Source organism: Equus asinus, chromosome 9 (assembly GCF_041296235.1).
Source record: "Equus asinus isolate D_3611 breed Donkey chromosome 9, EquAss-T2T_v2, whole genome shotgun sequence".
Taxonomy (NCBI): domain Eukaryota; kingdom Metazoa; phylum Chordata; class Mammalia; order Perissodactyla; family Equidae; genus Equus; species Equus asinus.
In genome coordinates, this window is record NC_091798.1 from 91,200,512 (window position 1) to 91,216,675 (window position 16,164).

Sequence of the window (16,164 nt, forward strand, 5' to 3'; positions counted from 1 at the left end):
TGGAGCATGCAAACTTAACCATTCTGCCATGGGGCAGGCCCCCTGTTGTTTGTTTTTTATGGCCTAGGACATGGTCTAACTTGGTATATGTTCCATGGGCACTTGAAAAGAATGCATAGTCTACTCTTTATGAGCAGTGTTCTGTGAATGTCAATTAGATCCTGTTGGTTGATAGTGGTATTGATTTCTTCTGTTTCTAATTTTCTATCTAGCTGTTCTATCAATTGTTGAGAGAGGTGTGTTGAAGTCTTCAACTATAATTGTGAATTTATCTACTCCTCCTTTTAGTTTCATCAGTTTTTAGTTACAGATTTTGTAGTTCTGTTGTTTGATACAAATACATTTAGGATTGATATGTCTTCTTGGTAGATGGACCTTTTTATCAATATGTAATTTCTCTGTCTCTGATAATTTTGTTTGCTCTGAAGTCTAACTTTATCTAATATTAATATTACCAATCCTGCTTTCTTCTATTAATATCTGTATGGTATAAGTTTTCCTGTCCTTTTACTTTCAATCTACCTGTATCATTATATTTGAAGTGAGTTTCTGGTAGACAGCATATATAGTTGCGCCATGTTTTTAATCCATTCTATGTTTTAATTCTTGTATTTAGACCAGTTATATTTAATGTAATTATTGATATGTTAGGGCTTAAGTCTACCATTTTATTTGTTGTTTTCTGTTTATTCTCTGTTTTTTATGTCTCTGTTTTCTTTTTCCTTCTTTCTTGTAGGTTATTGAATAATTTTTAGAATTCCATCTTGATTTATCTATAGTGTTTTGAGTATATCTTTTGTATAGATTTTTTAGTGATTGTTCTCATTAATATATACATTGCAGGAGCAAATCTAGCTTCTGGAGAAATTATTGTCCCTATAGTATAATATCCAACTTGTAAACTATGACTACCAAAACTTTTAATAATAAAATTGTAATAATTATACTTTAAAATAAAAGCTTGGCTTTATTCTTTTATGCAGGAAGTTCTTTCTATGATGGTGATATTTAACTTCAGTGTCAGCTTTGGCCAAATATTTAATTTAACAGTTGGCCATTTGACAGCCCAAACATATATTCAGTGCATCTCTATAAGCTGCTATCAAAAAGAATAAGATGAAATAGAATAGCAAAAACAGTTTTGAAAAAGTAGTATAAAATTAAAAGACTCAGACTACCTTTTTTCAAGACTTACTATAAAGCAATAATTATTAAGATGATATGGTATTAGGGAAAAGATAGACAATAGGTCAACAGAACAGAGCCCAGAAATATACCCACATGCATCACAAAGGCAATTCAGCGGAAAAAGGATAGTCTTTTCAACAAACGTTATTGAAATAGACACTTATGCCAAAAATAAAAAATAACTTCAACCCATACCTCCCACCATACAAAAACACTAACATAAAATGAATCATAAACCTAAAGGTAGAATCTAAATTTATAAAATTTCTTAAAAGTAAGAGAGAAGAAGTAAAAGAACGAAATCCTTGTGACTTTGGGTTAAGCCCGGGTTTCTCAGCCTTGGCAGTACTGACATCTTGGACTGGATGATTCTTCGTCGTGAAGGGCTCTTCTGGGCCCTGTAGGGTGTTTCGCAGCATGCTGAGCCCCACCAGATGCCAGTAGCACCCCACCCTCCACGGTAACAATCAAACCTGTGCTCAGACATTGCCAAATGTTTGGGCGGGGGTCATCTCCTATTTGAAAACCACTGAGTTAGGTAAAGACTTCTTTAATACAATATCAAAAGCATGATCCATTTTTTAAAAATGATGAATTTGACTTTTTTAAAATTAAAAATTTCCGCCCTGTGGAAGACCATGTTAGGCAAATGGAGAGGGAGAAAATATTTGTAGAACACGTATTTGACAAAGCTTTTACATCTAGAATATATTAAAAACTCAAGAATAAAAACATAAACAACCCAACGTTTTTTAATGGGCCAAAGACTTGAACAGATACTTAACCAAAGAAGACACATAGAGGGCAAATAAACATATAAAAAAATGTTCCACATCAGTAGTCATCAGGGAAACTCAACTTAAAACCACAATGAAATATCATTTCACATCCATTAGGAAGGTTAAGTTTAAAATCTATAATACCATAATGCCCAGCAATCCTACTCTTAGGTACAAGAGAAACGAAAATTTATGTCCATATAAAAACCTGTTTATAGCAGGCTCATTCAGTCACTCAAAACTGGAAACAACCTAAATGTGCTTCACTTGGTGAATGAATAAACAAATTGTGGTTTATTCGGAATAATGAAAGACTGCTTACTCAGCAAAAAGGGAACAAACTACTGGGACATACAAAATCATGGATGAATCTCAAATGTGTTATGCTAAGTGAAAAAAAGCCAGACACAACGGCTATATACTATATGATTCCATTTACATGACATGCTGGAAAAGGCAAAACTATAAAAACAAAATACTGATCGATTAGTCGTCTCCAGGGGCCAGGAGGGAGTGTGGGGTGGGAAGCAACTAACCCCCTTTTTTTTTTCCCAAAGAAACCTCCCAGGATGTTTGTTGTTTGTTTTTAAATTATCTTCTTTAAAAAAAAAAAAGCCTTCATTATAATCTAATGAATGGAATGTCAGATGCCTCTATGGCCAACATGAATGTACCTACATAATTTGCAAAATGTATTCACTCCCCAAGATAGTAAGTGTGTGCCACTGTTGCGTGGGAAGAGAGCCTCTAACGTGGAAACTAGTTAGGTGGACATCGCGGGTTTTAAAATGTCCTTGGGCCTTAACTTGTGATTGTTCTTCGATGGTACTAGACGATAGTTGATGACCAACTTTCTATCATTTGGGACTTGTTGATAGGGAGGTTTGCAATAACTCCCTTAAAAAGGTCATTTCTCGTTTATCCCTGTGCATCTCCAGGGACCAGCACATGACAACCTGCTCTCTCTCAATGAAGGGGCAGGTGGCTGTGATTTGGCTAGTGCTATAACTGTCCTCTGGAAAGCTTCATGGTGGTGATGACGTGAACAAAGAAAGGCCTTGGCATCCTCACGATCGGTTCAGTTCATCCTCTGCTTTGTTGGTGCTCTGCTAGGCGCACAGGTCAGAAAGAAAAGTGAGACCGCACAGAGGGAGATGTGGTGAGAGCAAGCGTGGCTGAGGAAGCGGTCTCAGAGAAAGATGTTTTAATTGGCTAGAGTGGGTGAGGGAGGGCTAAAAGCAAACAAATCTAGAGTAGCAGGAATTCTCTAACAAAAATAAATCACAGCACCGTTTCAGAGTATTGTTCATTGTTGAAACATCAGAAATTAGATAAAACTATAAAGAAAACAACGAAATTTCCTTACAGGAAATTACTTGTAATGCCACCAATCATGGGGAACATCTTGGGGGGTTGGCTCTAGCATTTTTTCAGGGTATATGTACCCAGATGTTAGAATTTTGGCTGAGCCCTCAAGACAAGAGATGCTACGTTCCAAAGGAAAGCTGGAGAACACAATGCAAGACTTGTAAAAGGAGACGGTAGCAGCCCAGAGTGCACCCTTAGCTGATTACCAACGTCCAGCGAAGGAGGGGAGGCTGAGGGACGCTTAGATACGAGAAGAGGACCCTAGGGAGAGGTTACAGGAATGCCACGGGGCCCGCACTCCACCAGCCCCTCTCCTTCCTCCAGAGCTCAGGGGAATCTCTTTTTCCGTCTCAGAGGAAATCCCTTCCTCAGCGATCATTCGCTTTCTCCGGACATTTTCCTTGGAGGCACCTCACATAATTGCCTCAATGGCTGTGGCTCTTGGAAACAAAAGCTAGAAAGGGAAGTGGTTTTCAGCCAACTTTTGCTTCCCAGCCCATCACAGACCTCCCCTCGATAAGGAACCCCACTCTCTTCTTGGTTGGGATAAAGAAAATGAAAAATTGCAAGTAGAAACAAGGTAATATCTTAAAAAAACATGCTGCAACACTTTTTTAAAACCAAATTGGGACCCTGTCAAATATGTTTTTTTTTTTTATCCTTCTCCCCAAAGCCCTCCAGTACATAGCTGTAGATTCCAGTTGTGAGTGCCTCTGGTTGTGGCATGTGGGATGCCACCTCAGCATGGCCTGATGAGTGGTGCCATGTCCGCGCCCAGGATCTGAACTGGCGAAACCCTGCACTGCCAAAGCAGAGCGCGAGAACTTAACCACTCAGCCACAGGGCCGGCCCCGTATCAAATATCCTGTTGTCTAAAGTTGATATTATACAGTAGACACTTTCCATTATAATAAGCGTTCTTTGAAAACATGTTTAGTGACTGCATAGCGTTCCATTTCTTGAAAAGAAACTCTTTGAGAAAGCTGGAGAAGTCAAGAGAAACAGCCTTTTCCCGTGGCAGAGTTGGCAGACATCTCTGGTAGGAACCAGCTTGAGAGAGTGGGTTGGATAAAACCCACAAGCTACAGATCGAGGCTGGACCAGAGATGTTTGTCCCATTACCGTTACCACATCTTCATCTCCACGGTTACCACTTACTGTGTTCCAGGCACTTGCTGTCTTACTTTATCAGAGTTCTAACCATGCAACTTAAGGGTCCTTAATAATCACCTAGAGTACTTGCTATCGATACAGATTCTCACCCACCCTCCTCCTCCATCCTGATTCATTTGACCTGCGGTGGGGCCTGGGAATCCCAATTTTCAGTAAGTACCCCTAGTTGATTAGGATGCAGGTGAGCCACCACAGTTGAGACATGCCAGAGAAACGATGCTTCAAGAAGTTAAATAACTTGCCCAAGAGCTTTGACCTGAGGATGTCTAGTGGCACCCTTTCCCTCCCCGCCTCCTTACCCCCACCAGTGTCCCAGGAAGGTCTGTCCTGGTTTCTCCCATCTCTCTCCCCTTCTCCTGGGCCCTCTCTGTGCCTAATGCCTTGTGTTGTCTTATATTCTTCCAAAGGAGGTATGCCCCAGCAGGAACCGATCTACAGCTGCCTGCTTCCAAAACACCACCTCCATACTTTTGTTCAAACCCTTTCCTCTTCATCCTAGAATCTAGACCATTTTTATCAGCACCATGGGCATCACCTGGGAGTTGGTTAGAAACAGAATCTCAAGCCACCATCCAGACCTACTGATGCAGAATCAGACCCCCAGGTGATTCACATGCACATTGTAGTTGGAGCAGCCGCTGTCCTAGACGCTGCTCAGCCAGACCTTGATCTGATTATCACCATCAAAGCAGTGTGTCAACTCTGTTTGCAATCAGAATCACCTGATGGTCTTTAAAAACTGCTGATGCCTGAGCCCCATCCCCAGACCAGTTGAGTCAGGATCTTTGTGTGGGTGGAGCTTATCCATCTATATTTTTAATATCATCTCAGGGGAATGCAATGTGAAGTTAGGGTTCAAAATCACTGCTTTAAAGATTTATAAATTTTAAAGGGATTTTTAAAAACATAAGAAAAACTACTTTAAAAGAAAAAAAAATGCATAAAATCCCACAATGATTTCCCATAACGTTCAGGATTTCAAACGTCTCCCATTAGCACCGGAGGCCCTTTCTGACTCTGAGTCCTGCCTCGGGCTCTCCCCGACCCCACACCCTGGGGTGCCCAAACCACTTCATTCCCCAGAACAGTTGCTGTTACTTCCCACCTGCACGGCTCTGCCCCCGGCCTCTCTTCCTTTAATAACCTTCCCCAGTTTCTTTGTCTTGTCAGCGACTTGACTCCAGGCTTCTGCCCCTGGAAAACCTTCCTTGACCCCACTATCCTTGCGGAGAAAAGAAAAATATCTGTTTCTAAAATTAAAACTTAAGATTTTGTTTAATGCTTTCTAGCTGTTTGTACCGTCAGTCACATCTCAAACCCAGGGCCCCGAGCAGACGCAGGCTGTCGTCTCCCATAAGGCTCGTCTCCCAGTAACCACGCTGGGAAAATGTTAAACATCAGAACGTGCTAATTCAGAGATGACTCTTGAACAGCGTTTAAAATTGATTTAAACTATAGCAAATGCCAGTGCCTCTGGGCAGAAGAAATAATTTGCCTCCTACAAACTGATTGTATGTACCTAACACACAGAAAGGAGAGCCTTTCCTTTACTAGAAAAGAGCTTTCGGTACCTCACGTAATTCTTACTCATTTGAAATCTAATTTGACACACAAATTGCTTTTCCTCACTTTTGATTGATTTTTAGAAACGCCGTGAAATGAACATTGTTTTTCCATTTATTTCTCTATGTTGAGAAGGTCCTTCCTAGATTAATATGTGGGGAAATTTTGGGGTTTACATTTTATGTTTTGGTGACCCATTTAGAATACATAAACTTTGGACCAAATTAAAAGTTTTAAGGCCCCTGGGAAATGTTCAGACCTTCTGCATGAGTAAAGTGACTTCTGGTAAGAAAAAAGCCTAAACTCTCCTGAAATATGTGTTGCATTTTTTTTCTCATTTTTTGTTTCCAACCTTCTGAGAGACAGGGGTGAGCAAACACCAAGGTCCACATTTCTGCTCTTGAATGCTCTGGCATCTAAATTCTGTTTTATCTGCTCAGAACTGGCTTGAGGGAGACAAAACAATATTCTTTTAAGGAAAAAAATGACCGGTCTTAGCCCTAGAAAATCAACAACTGGCAGGTTCTTTCATCTGTTCATTGGGCAAACGTTTATTGACTACCTTCCATCTGCCAGACCAGGGGAGAGGCACTTTTGTAAGCAGCCACTCCTGTCAGGGTTATGGATGTCGCTGGTCATCTCTACCCCGGCAAATCCAATGGTCAGTCCTTCTCATCCTACAGCTCCTCTCAGTGCTTTCAGCCTCTTTCTTTCGTCAAAAGCTTTCTTCTCGAGGCTTCTGCAGCTCTGTACTCTCCCACTCTCCTCCTCTCCCTGGCCGTGCCTTGGCTGTATCATTTGCTGCCTCCTCTTTTTCCTGATAACTCTTGCACCTTCCTTCTTCTCCATCTACATTCTCATCCTAAGTGATCTCCCCTGCTCCTGTGGCTTACAACCATCAAGATGTTAATGATGCCCAGATCCGTGTCTCCAGTCCCTTCTTGACCCTCAACTCTAGGCTAGATCATATACCCAACTGCCCATGTGATGGCTCCACTTGGTTGTCCAATAGGCACCTCAAACAGAGGGAGAGATTTCCCCTTGATGACCCCACACTAAAGCTCTTCCTCTCCCAGTCTTTCCCATTTAGTAAAATATCATTTGCATGACCAAAAATCTAAACATTAGAGACTGTGTTTGGCTGCACGTAACAGAATCTAACTTAACCAGAGAGCAGTTATTTTTTTTCACCTAAGGAGGACCAGAGGCAGGCAGACCAGGGCTGGGCAGTGGCTCCTCAACGACAACAATGTCCTGGGCTGCTTCTATCTTTTTTCTTCACTGATCTCAAGGTTGCAAGACAGCAGCCCAGCCTCCAGCCTCACATCCACATCCCAGTGGAAAGAAAAGGAAGGGATTAACAAGGTAGAAGGCTTAGAGCCTATATGGAAATAGCAAACCATGCCCAGAAATTCCCAGTAGACTTCTGCTTTCTCTCTCATTGTCCAGAAGTGTGTTACAAACCCCACCTCAGCTGCAAAAGAGGCTGAGAAATAGAGGATTTTAGCTGGCCACATTCCACCCTGCACAAATCAGGGCTCTGATGTATGGAAGTGACTGCTCTACCATCCTGGACCGCTCTCTCTTCCTACCTCTCCTTAACAATCCACCCGCAAGTCCCACCTCCAACAGACTAACAATTCACCTGCTTCTCGTCATTGCCGTTGCTCAAATCCTGGCTTGAGACGCCACCACCTTTCACGCAGACCACAGCCACGGCCTCCTAACTCCTCTCCGTCTTCCACGGTGCCCTCTTCTGTAGTCCTTTCTTCACACGGTAGCCGGGGTAAGGATTTAGAAGTATAAATATAGTCATATCATTCCCTTCTAAAGTTCTCCTAAGGGTCTGTCCTGGTTTGGGTTATCCCTGAAGCAGACCCTGAGACGAGGATGTGCATGCAAGTTGTTGATTTGAAAGGTGCAGGACACAAGGTGGGGAACCAGAGTGAGGCAAGAAAGGGAAGGTAGCCCAGAGAAGGTGCCAGATTAAGCCAGCCTCCCCAGGGGTCACTGAAGCTTAACCCCAGGGGAAGCCCTGGGAAACGGTATAAACACTTGTCTCAGAATTACGTGACCCAAGGGGCCAGGGACGGTATTTACACACCAGCCCCCAAGAGCTGCTGTCTTCAGCTCTCTTGGCTTGAGCACCGAGCCCTGAATCTACCCTTCCCTGACCTCACTCACTGGAAAAAGCCAGCACTTTCTTCTATTCATCAGCCTTTCTGCTTTACAGAGCCTCACAGCTTCTTCCATTTGAAGCAGAATCACAAGGAGGGGGAGGGGGAGGGCCAGTCAATTTCTTTAATAAGAAGTTCAAACAGAATTCAAGAATGAGGAATGTCTGTCTGAGGAATTTGCTGAGTTCTAGTCTCATTTGAAAGTAGCTAAATTTTTTATTTTTGTGATGCTCTGACAGACAAAAAGTGCATAGAACATCTTTAATAATATAGGAAAATTCCAAGTAGGGCATATAAGATTTGGAATATTTATTTAAAGTCAATATATTAAAGTGTACATCATTTAACAGTATTGGCAATTAAATATATGTATATTATCTCTGTAAAGGGCATTACTGTAACCACAGGTCTGGAGGATAGGAATGAACAAGTAACTAACTTGGGATACAGTTCCACCTTCAGCTTAGCTTACTACTTATCTTTTTTTCCTTTCTTCTTCAATTGTTCCACAAAGTAATCATTACAAGCAACTGTCAGAGCTGCCACCATGACCACGAATTCATTAAAATCCACTTCATTGTCCTTATTGGCATCCAGGTCCTGCATTATCTTATCAACCAACTGGGGATCCTTTTGGCACTAAAACGAAAAAAAAAAAAATTTCTAACTCCCAGGCTTTGAAGCTCACAATGACAACTGAAACTGCATCTTCCTTTTATTTACATTAAAGTATTGATTTGCATTTTTAGTATCTAAGGACAATTTCCAAGAGCCTGTTTGCAGGTCAGTTTGAACCGGGCACAAATTCTAAGTGAGTCCAGCCCTCTGCTCCAGGGCCACAGAATCCTGGCTCAGACCTACAGAACAAGCAGAGCAGACAGCGGCTCAGAGTGTATTCACACGTCATCACAGGTCGAGGGCCGCCATCACAGGTCGAGGGCCGGGACACGGGGAGGCAGGTGGGGGACATGGAAAGGAGGCAGCTTTGAAGCCAAAAAGGGATAGTGGGGGCTCTGGCACTTACCAACAATGGGATTTGAGCAAATCACGTAATGCTTTTTAATTTCCTTATTTGTAAAATGGAGAGAATAGTATCTCCCCGCAAATTTGGGGGGATATTGCAACACACTTTTAAAAGTCCTGGGCACCAGGTTGCTAGAGTTAGCAAATGAAAACATAGGAGGCCCATCTGAATTTCAGATGGGCAAGGAATAGTTTTCTAGTTACGCACGTCCCCAATGCTGCATGCGACACTCAAGGTTTCATCCGGCAGCCTTACTGAGCACAACATCTGACACGCCAAAGAGCCACTAGGGAAGGGCAGCTCTCGTAGGACAACGGCTTTTTATCCTTAGGAAGGACAGCAAGGAGCCCATGGGGAGATGGGGGCTGAGGAAGGGCAGGGCTGGGCAGCCCACCTCCCCTGTGAGGACGGGTTGATGAGAGGTTTCCAAAAGCCGTTCGTCTCCTCGGGGAACTCCCCACTGCCTTCTCCCTGGCTGCCAACCATTCGCTGGTTGGAAACTTAAATTTAATTGATCACAAACAAGAGTAAATTTCACTTGAATAAATCAATGTGCCAAGTTTGCCCTACTGAAGCTTTTATTCTAAATGTTCTATAACATAGCTGCCAACCCAAATTTGAGGGGGAAAAAAGGTCCTGGGGATTCCTAAAATCAGTAAAAAAGTACCACGAAGAATTACTATGTTAAAGCGTTTGACTTTAAGTTTTTCCCATGGAGGGTGGGGAGAAAAGAGTGGGGTCCTTACAGTCACTGTCGTCTTACTACAGGGTCTGGACAGAGTAAACACACACAAGGGCAGAACACTGGGCTAAAATCAACTCAAGGCAGCTTCATCCCCACCAGAACGAGGGTTTTCCTCAGAGCAGGCCTCACACTCCACTGTGAGCTTTCACGAGTAGATTTACTGAGCTCCTAGCTATTTTGGTGAATCTTTATGAATCCGCTTGCTACCCAACTGGTCACTGGCTAGACACCCCCATCCGTCGATCCCAATCAGCTTGGGCTTGGCTGACAAAGTATTTGTCATTTACTAAAAAATTTGCCACCACAGCATAAAGCATCCCAGTCTTCATTTCTGTCCCCAAACATAATATTTATTAATTTACTGCCAGCTGAGCAAAGCTTCAGGTATAACTAGTATAACTAGTTATAACTCCCGGCATAACTAGCTATGTCTTTGGTTGCAGCACCAGGACGTTGAGTAATTGATGGAAGCCTCAAATATAACGTCTACACTTGGGCATCCTCACCACAGGCAACATGGAGGAGAGCACATGCCTGCATTCACAGAAGCAAAGGTCTCTAGTGCTGCCTTCCCCTGAATTTTGAATCTCAGAACAAATTATACTGTGTTTGTGGCAGAATCACAGGAGACCACGTACACAGAGCTGTCCCTGGCTGGGTCCCCCAACCACCTCGACGGAGTGGGGCAGGAAAGCCGTGACTCACCGAGAGGAATTCCGTGAGCTCGCGCTGCAGGAGCAGCTTCAGTTCCCCCTTGTTGAGCTTGAACCTGTCCCCTTCCCTGCAGGAGTAGCGGTGGAACACTCTGATCATGGTGCTCATGGCCATCTCCAGCTGGGTGGGCATGTCGGCAGTAGAGCTGACCACTCCAGGGGCAGACCACCAGACTCAGGGAGGAGACACTTGTTCAAAATAAGCAGGTGGGGAAACATCAACACTTTGGTTAAAATAGAGCATCACCACCCCCGGGTCACCCCAAGAGGGATGGTTGTTAAACCGTAACAAACTTCAGTTGAACCAAGTGCTCCGGCGTCCAAGGAAAGCTGCAGAGGAGACCTGTGCAGGGGGGTCTGCTCCTCCTTAATCCCCACCCCCCCCCACCCAAGATGTGGCAGTTCCAGCGTGTTTGTAAGTTAGCAACCAGACAACAAGGACAGAGTCACGTTAAAGCATAGATTAAAAATAAATAAAAAGAGGAAGAATATACCTAATCTCATACCTGTTCAGCTAACACACAGCTCCGTCAACAGGTGTTTATGGTGAAACTATACGCATTTATAACTGGGGTTCCGCCTCGCACACCTGTTCCCAGGAAGATGAAAATTACCAGTGACAAGAGATTCAAGCGGCAGGGCCTCTGCGTCTGTTTTTAATCACCAGGATGAACAGGTGTGAGCCGCTGCCCCAGGGGCCATCGAGGCAAGGTTGGCGCCCTTCATGTGCATCAGATGAGAAGGCAAAGAGCGAGAGAGGGAGCCTTCAGTCAGCCCTCCTTACCAGGCATGTGGTCCAACGCAGTCAGGCCCTAGGACGTCGGTGACCGGGAAGAACTCTAAAAATAGAGGAGGAAAGAACAAACACTGATTCAAACGCGGGGACTCCTCAGCAAAGCTGATGGCAAGGTCAAGGGAATAAAGTCAGAGCACACCAGTTAAACTAACCCAAAGGACAGCTGTGCCGCTATAGAAAAAAAGAACGAGGAAGCTCTCCATGTGCCGATTTAGAAAAGAAGAAAGCAGCAATCCGGCTGGTAGGAAAGAAGCTAAGACTATACAGGCACACCTTCTGCTTTGCCTACGGAGTCCCTGCAAATATTCACAGCAAGTAAAGAAGGGGTGGGGAGGGAGTCTCTCATTCACACCCTCTTAACCCATTTTAACTTTTTCAGTTATAGGAACGCATCGCCTGCTCAAACAAATGGAAACAAGCCGCAGCAGGAATCCACAGGGGGGATTTCCAAGTAAAAGAAACTTAAAGAGTCACTGGGAAAACCAGAGCCAGCGCTGGCCTCCACACCTTTCGCTGTGGCCTGTCCTCCCAGGCCTGGAACGCGTGACGCAGAGAGCACACCAGCCTCGCACTCCTCCTTCCTCCTGACAGGCCTGTTGAGCCTCAGTGAGCCTCTCAGCGCCCGGCACTCCACGGGGACCTCCCCTCCACTCCCCGCAGATGCTCCCGCTGTATTCCTAAAGCCCAATTCCCAAATATATGTTTAATTTAGTTTTTTATTATTAAGGGAATAATGCATGTGGTAAAATAATATTTTGAATACTCAAGAGTATGAAATAAAAGTCCACCATTCCCCACCCTAGACCCCTCGTTAACCCTTTCCCCTGTGAGGTGGCAGCCTGGCTGCACGGATGCCTGGCTTCAGTTCTCACCTCTGCCACCAACTAGTCATGTGACCCTGGCTAGTCCCTCACCCCTCTGGTCTCAGCTTCCTAATGTGTATAAACATGATAAGAGCAGTGTCTACCCAACAGGATTCACTGAGTTAAAACACGTGCCTGGGACATAGTGCGATGTCTGTGTCAGCTATAATTATCCTGACAGAAAAAAAGGTGTATGTATATAACTTACATAATTATCTATAATATTACACAAGGACCCTTAAATATACATAAACAGCATCAACATGCATGCACCTTGGGTTTTTTTTCCCCCGCTTAATATATATGTTAGAAATCTTGCTATATCAGCACATGCAGATCTACCCCATTCTTTGTGAAAGTTGCGTTATTCCACTGGATGAATGTGCCCACATGTGGTCAAGAAATACTTATCAGGCACGTATGTTATGCCAGGCCCTGTGGAAAAACGACAGAAGCAACTTGCCCTTGGAGAAAATTTTGTTGCTATTTGTAGTGGGGTTATGTTAAACGTATGGAACGCAGGAACACTGACATCTTTTTCACGTCGGGTCTTCCCACCCAAGAACACGCTTTTCTGGGTCTCCTCATTTCTGAATGCCCTTGCCTCTCTCCAACTCTTAAATGCGTTCCCCACCGATTTCAGCTACTCCGATCGTTTCAATCACCCCCAAATCATATTTTTTGGCCCAGATCTTTGCTGGTCTCCAAAACCACCTACCCAACCACCTCCTGGACCTCATTCCTGCCTGAGTGTCCCACAAGTTCCTCAAACTCAATTAGAACCAAAGCATCACGCATGTCCTCTGCCCACGCAGCCTGCCCCTCCTGCTGTGCTGGCCGTCTCAGTCCCCCAGGTGCACTCGTCACCCAGCTTTTGGCACTATTTTAAAATGTCAGTTGAACTCATCCATTTCTCTATATTCTTCACCACCTTCAGGACTTGATAACTTTTGGTCTCTATTACTGTGATAGCTTCCTTTCTGCTCTTTCTCCTTTCTTCTGTCTATTCTCCTCCATCTGAGCTCCATTCTGCTGCCTGAGTAGTTTATCTAAAATACGCATCAATGCCCACACTCCTGGGCATTCAAAGTTCTGACCCTGCCTACAAAAGGACCAAAATGCCGCGCTCTCTCAGTCTTCCATGCCTTGGCACCTTCTGGGCCCATCGCCTGCAATGCTAATTCCATGCACTCCTTAAGGCTCAGTTCAAATATGTCCCCTTGGAAGTTCTTCTGCACTCTTCCCGACTATCCAACCTCCACTTCTGACGCTCCATCCTCCCTCAAGCCCTGGAGCATCCCTTTATTTCCTCATTGCGCTTACCACACAGTCCTGGAATCAGACAGACATTTACTGTAATCTGATTTGAGAGACGAGAATGCGGCCTCTGCATCCTTTGCTCTTGGGGTTTAAAAGCAAGGTGGTTTCCACCTGGTTCCCGCTTGGCTGTAGCAGAGCCAGCTGTTTCCTTTAGCACATGCTGCCCCTTAGTGTCAGGCTCGGGGACTGCTTCTGGAAGCCAGCTGATTCCCAGCAGGCACCCGAGACTGCTCCTGTGGTGAGTAGCCCATCCCCAGGGGCTTCTCTGTGATGTAAGCCGGCCCCAGCCTCTGCCTCCAGGGCCTTTCAGAAACAAAGACCATGACTAAAGGCTCACTAGGGCTCTGTCAGGCTAGGGATACAAATTTACAGGTGACATGAAGGGGTGGGGACGGGGAGACACGCCTGCTTATGGCAAACAAGGGTCGTCCAGTAGCACCCGGTACTCCCGCTGTTACTTATTACAGGCTCATTTTTCAATTTTTGACATGAGTCATAACACTAAGGGCTACAGGGTACAACTCTACATCCAAGACAGTGAGCAAAGAATGAGGGACACGGAAATAATCCAGTTTGGGGGAGTTGTAAGTAAGGGCTATTTTAGAGAAAAAAAAGCCAGCACAAATCCACAGGTGGGAGGAAACAGGAGAGGTGTTTGAAAGCAGGGCTTTAGCTGTGGAGCCTCAAAGACAAGACTACGTGCAAAATAAGCCATAGACTACACAAGCATGAGAAAAATTTAATTAGTGAAAATAGCAAAGTAAAAATCGTATGTACACTATAATGATAAAATCGGTGTACATAAAGAAGGAAAATACAAATAGTTTTAATGGTATTTAATAGAATTATGGATGGTTTAAAAATTCTTTAATGCTGCTGTTGAATTTTGTTATCCATTAAAACATTAATTGTAATTATACAGTATTTCAAGTTGTAGTCTATCTCCACATTAGGCAATGTCTTTGAACATATAATGTTGAATTTTAAAACTTAGCATATAAAATTCTAGATTCTAAATGATCATGTTATGTTTTTACATTGCAAATATGCAAAAATAGGAAATATGCAGAAGTGTTCATAGGTGTTTTTTAAGGGTGGTTTTTCTTTCTGCTTGTGTTATTCTTGTTTTTAGTAATTTTAAATCTTCAGTAATGAGTATATTTTACTGGTATAACAAAAAAAGAAATGAAGTGTTTTAAAACTCAGTGTTGACAAAGCATTTGAATCACCCAAATGCTGACTTTCCACTGGCACTTTCCAGTTTATAAAGCCTTTTTCACACACGCTATTAAGCAGCAAGCATTTGCCCAGTGCTGGATAGAGTCTGTGAGAGATCGTGTAATTCAAGACAAATGCTTAAAGTGTTACTGAAAAATACATGACATATTATGAAATACTCAACCCACCGTAAGGTCCATGACATAACTGGGCCTCCTTCTGCATGGGAGGAAAGTGACATCTTGGGCTAAATGCCCTTGAAGTTCCCTTGTCTTTAAAAATTTTCTGATTCCAAAATTAGGTTAAAGGATCAGTGCGTGTCTTTGTGTGTGTGAGCGGACCTGTGTGCGGGTTTTTCATCCTTCAGAAAACAATTTGGACAATGACGTGAAGGGCAGCGGTCCCTGGAAGAACTCCAAGAGAGCCGTGACTGCTCGCTTTTTCTCCTCACCCTTTGCTCCAGGAGAACAGATTTAGAGAATCTGCCACACATTTCTGCCGGGAAGTCAGATGACTCTGCTCCAGGAACTACAGAAAGGAGATTTCCCTTCTCTCCCCCTTAGATGCCCCCATAGCCCCAAGTTCTCTGCTGAATCAAAACTATTTTATCTCGCCCTTTACCCACAGACTGAAGCTGAGAGTCAAAAAGAAGGGGAGATCTAAGGGCAAGAGTTTTCCTGGATGAAATGAGAAGATTTCTGTGATTTGCTTCAAAATAACCCACTGGGTGGGAGGTTGTGGTGGGAAGTGGGAGGGAAGACATTAACCCAGATGGGCCATGGAGCGAACTGACTGGTGAAGCCGGGTGCTGGGCATATGGGGGCTCCTTAGACTACAGGCATTCTACCTGACTACCTTCTCTACATTTTAAATTGTCCTTAATAAAAAGTGTACACACACACACACACACAATTCCCATCCCAGTAAGCATGAGAAAAAAAGTTAACAAAGCTGGAATTATTTCACCAGAGGAAGAAAAGTAAATTAATGGCTTTGAGTATATGGAAGATTATTGACAGAGGAAAAGCTGCCACTTGCTTTTTGCCACTGCTACAATCAGATGAAGAAGAATAACTTAATATTAAAGAAATAAAATATTCCCTAATTGTGAAGGCTGTTAAACATTGAAATACATTACTAGGAGAAGGTAGCTAAAGAAATTCTTTCAAACAACAAAAGAACCCGAATAGGCAAAGCAATCCTGAGGAAAAAGAAGAAAGCTGGAGCATCACACTTC

The 16,164-nt window shown here is 43.6% G+C and overlaps 1 protein-coding gene across 3 annotated transcripts; it reads right to left on the minus strand.

Annotated features, from left to right (window-relative positions):
- Positions 1-8,447: 8,447 nt before the first annotated feature.
- Positions 8,448-13,806, minus strand: S100Z (S100 calcium binding protein Z). Of its 3 annotated transcripts, none has more exons than XM_044777982.2 (5): positions 13,713-13,806; positions 11,515-11,569; positions 11,237-11,319; positions 10,723-10,919; positions 8,448-8,887 (listed from the first exon to the last, which is right to left on the minus strand). In XM_044777982.2, exons 4-5 carry the CDS (start codon positions 10,861-10,863, stop codon positions 8,720-8,722), a joined length of 309 nt encoding a protein of 102 aa, XP_044633917.1. In that variant the 5' UTR covers positions 10,864-10,919; positions 11,237-11,319; positions 11,515-11,569; positions 13,713-13,806; the 3' UTR covers positions 8,448-8,719. The 3 variants fall into 3 exon arrangements, with proteins under 3 accessions (XP_044633917.1, XP_070374287.1, XP_070374288.1); XM_070518186.1 differs by lacking the exon at positions 13,713-13,806 and adding an exon at positions 12,034-12,061; XM_070518187.1 differs by lacking the exon at positions 13,713-13,806 and adding an exon at positions 11,679-12,048.
- Positions 13,807-16,164: the final 2,358 nt, after the last annotated feature.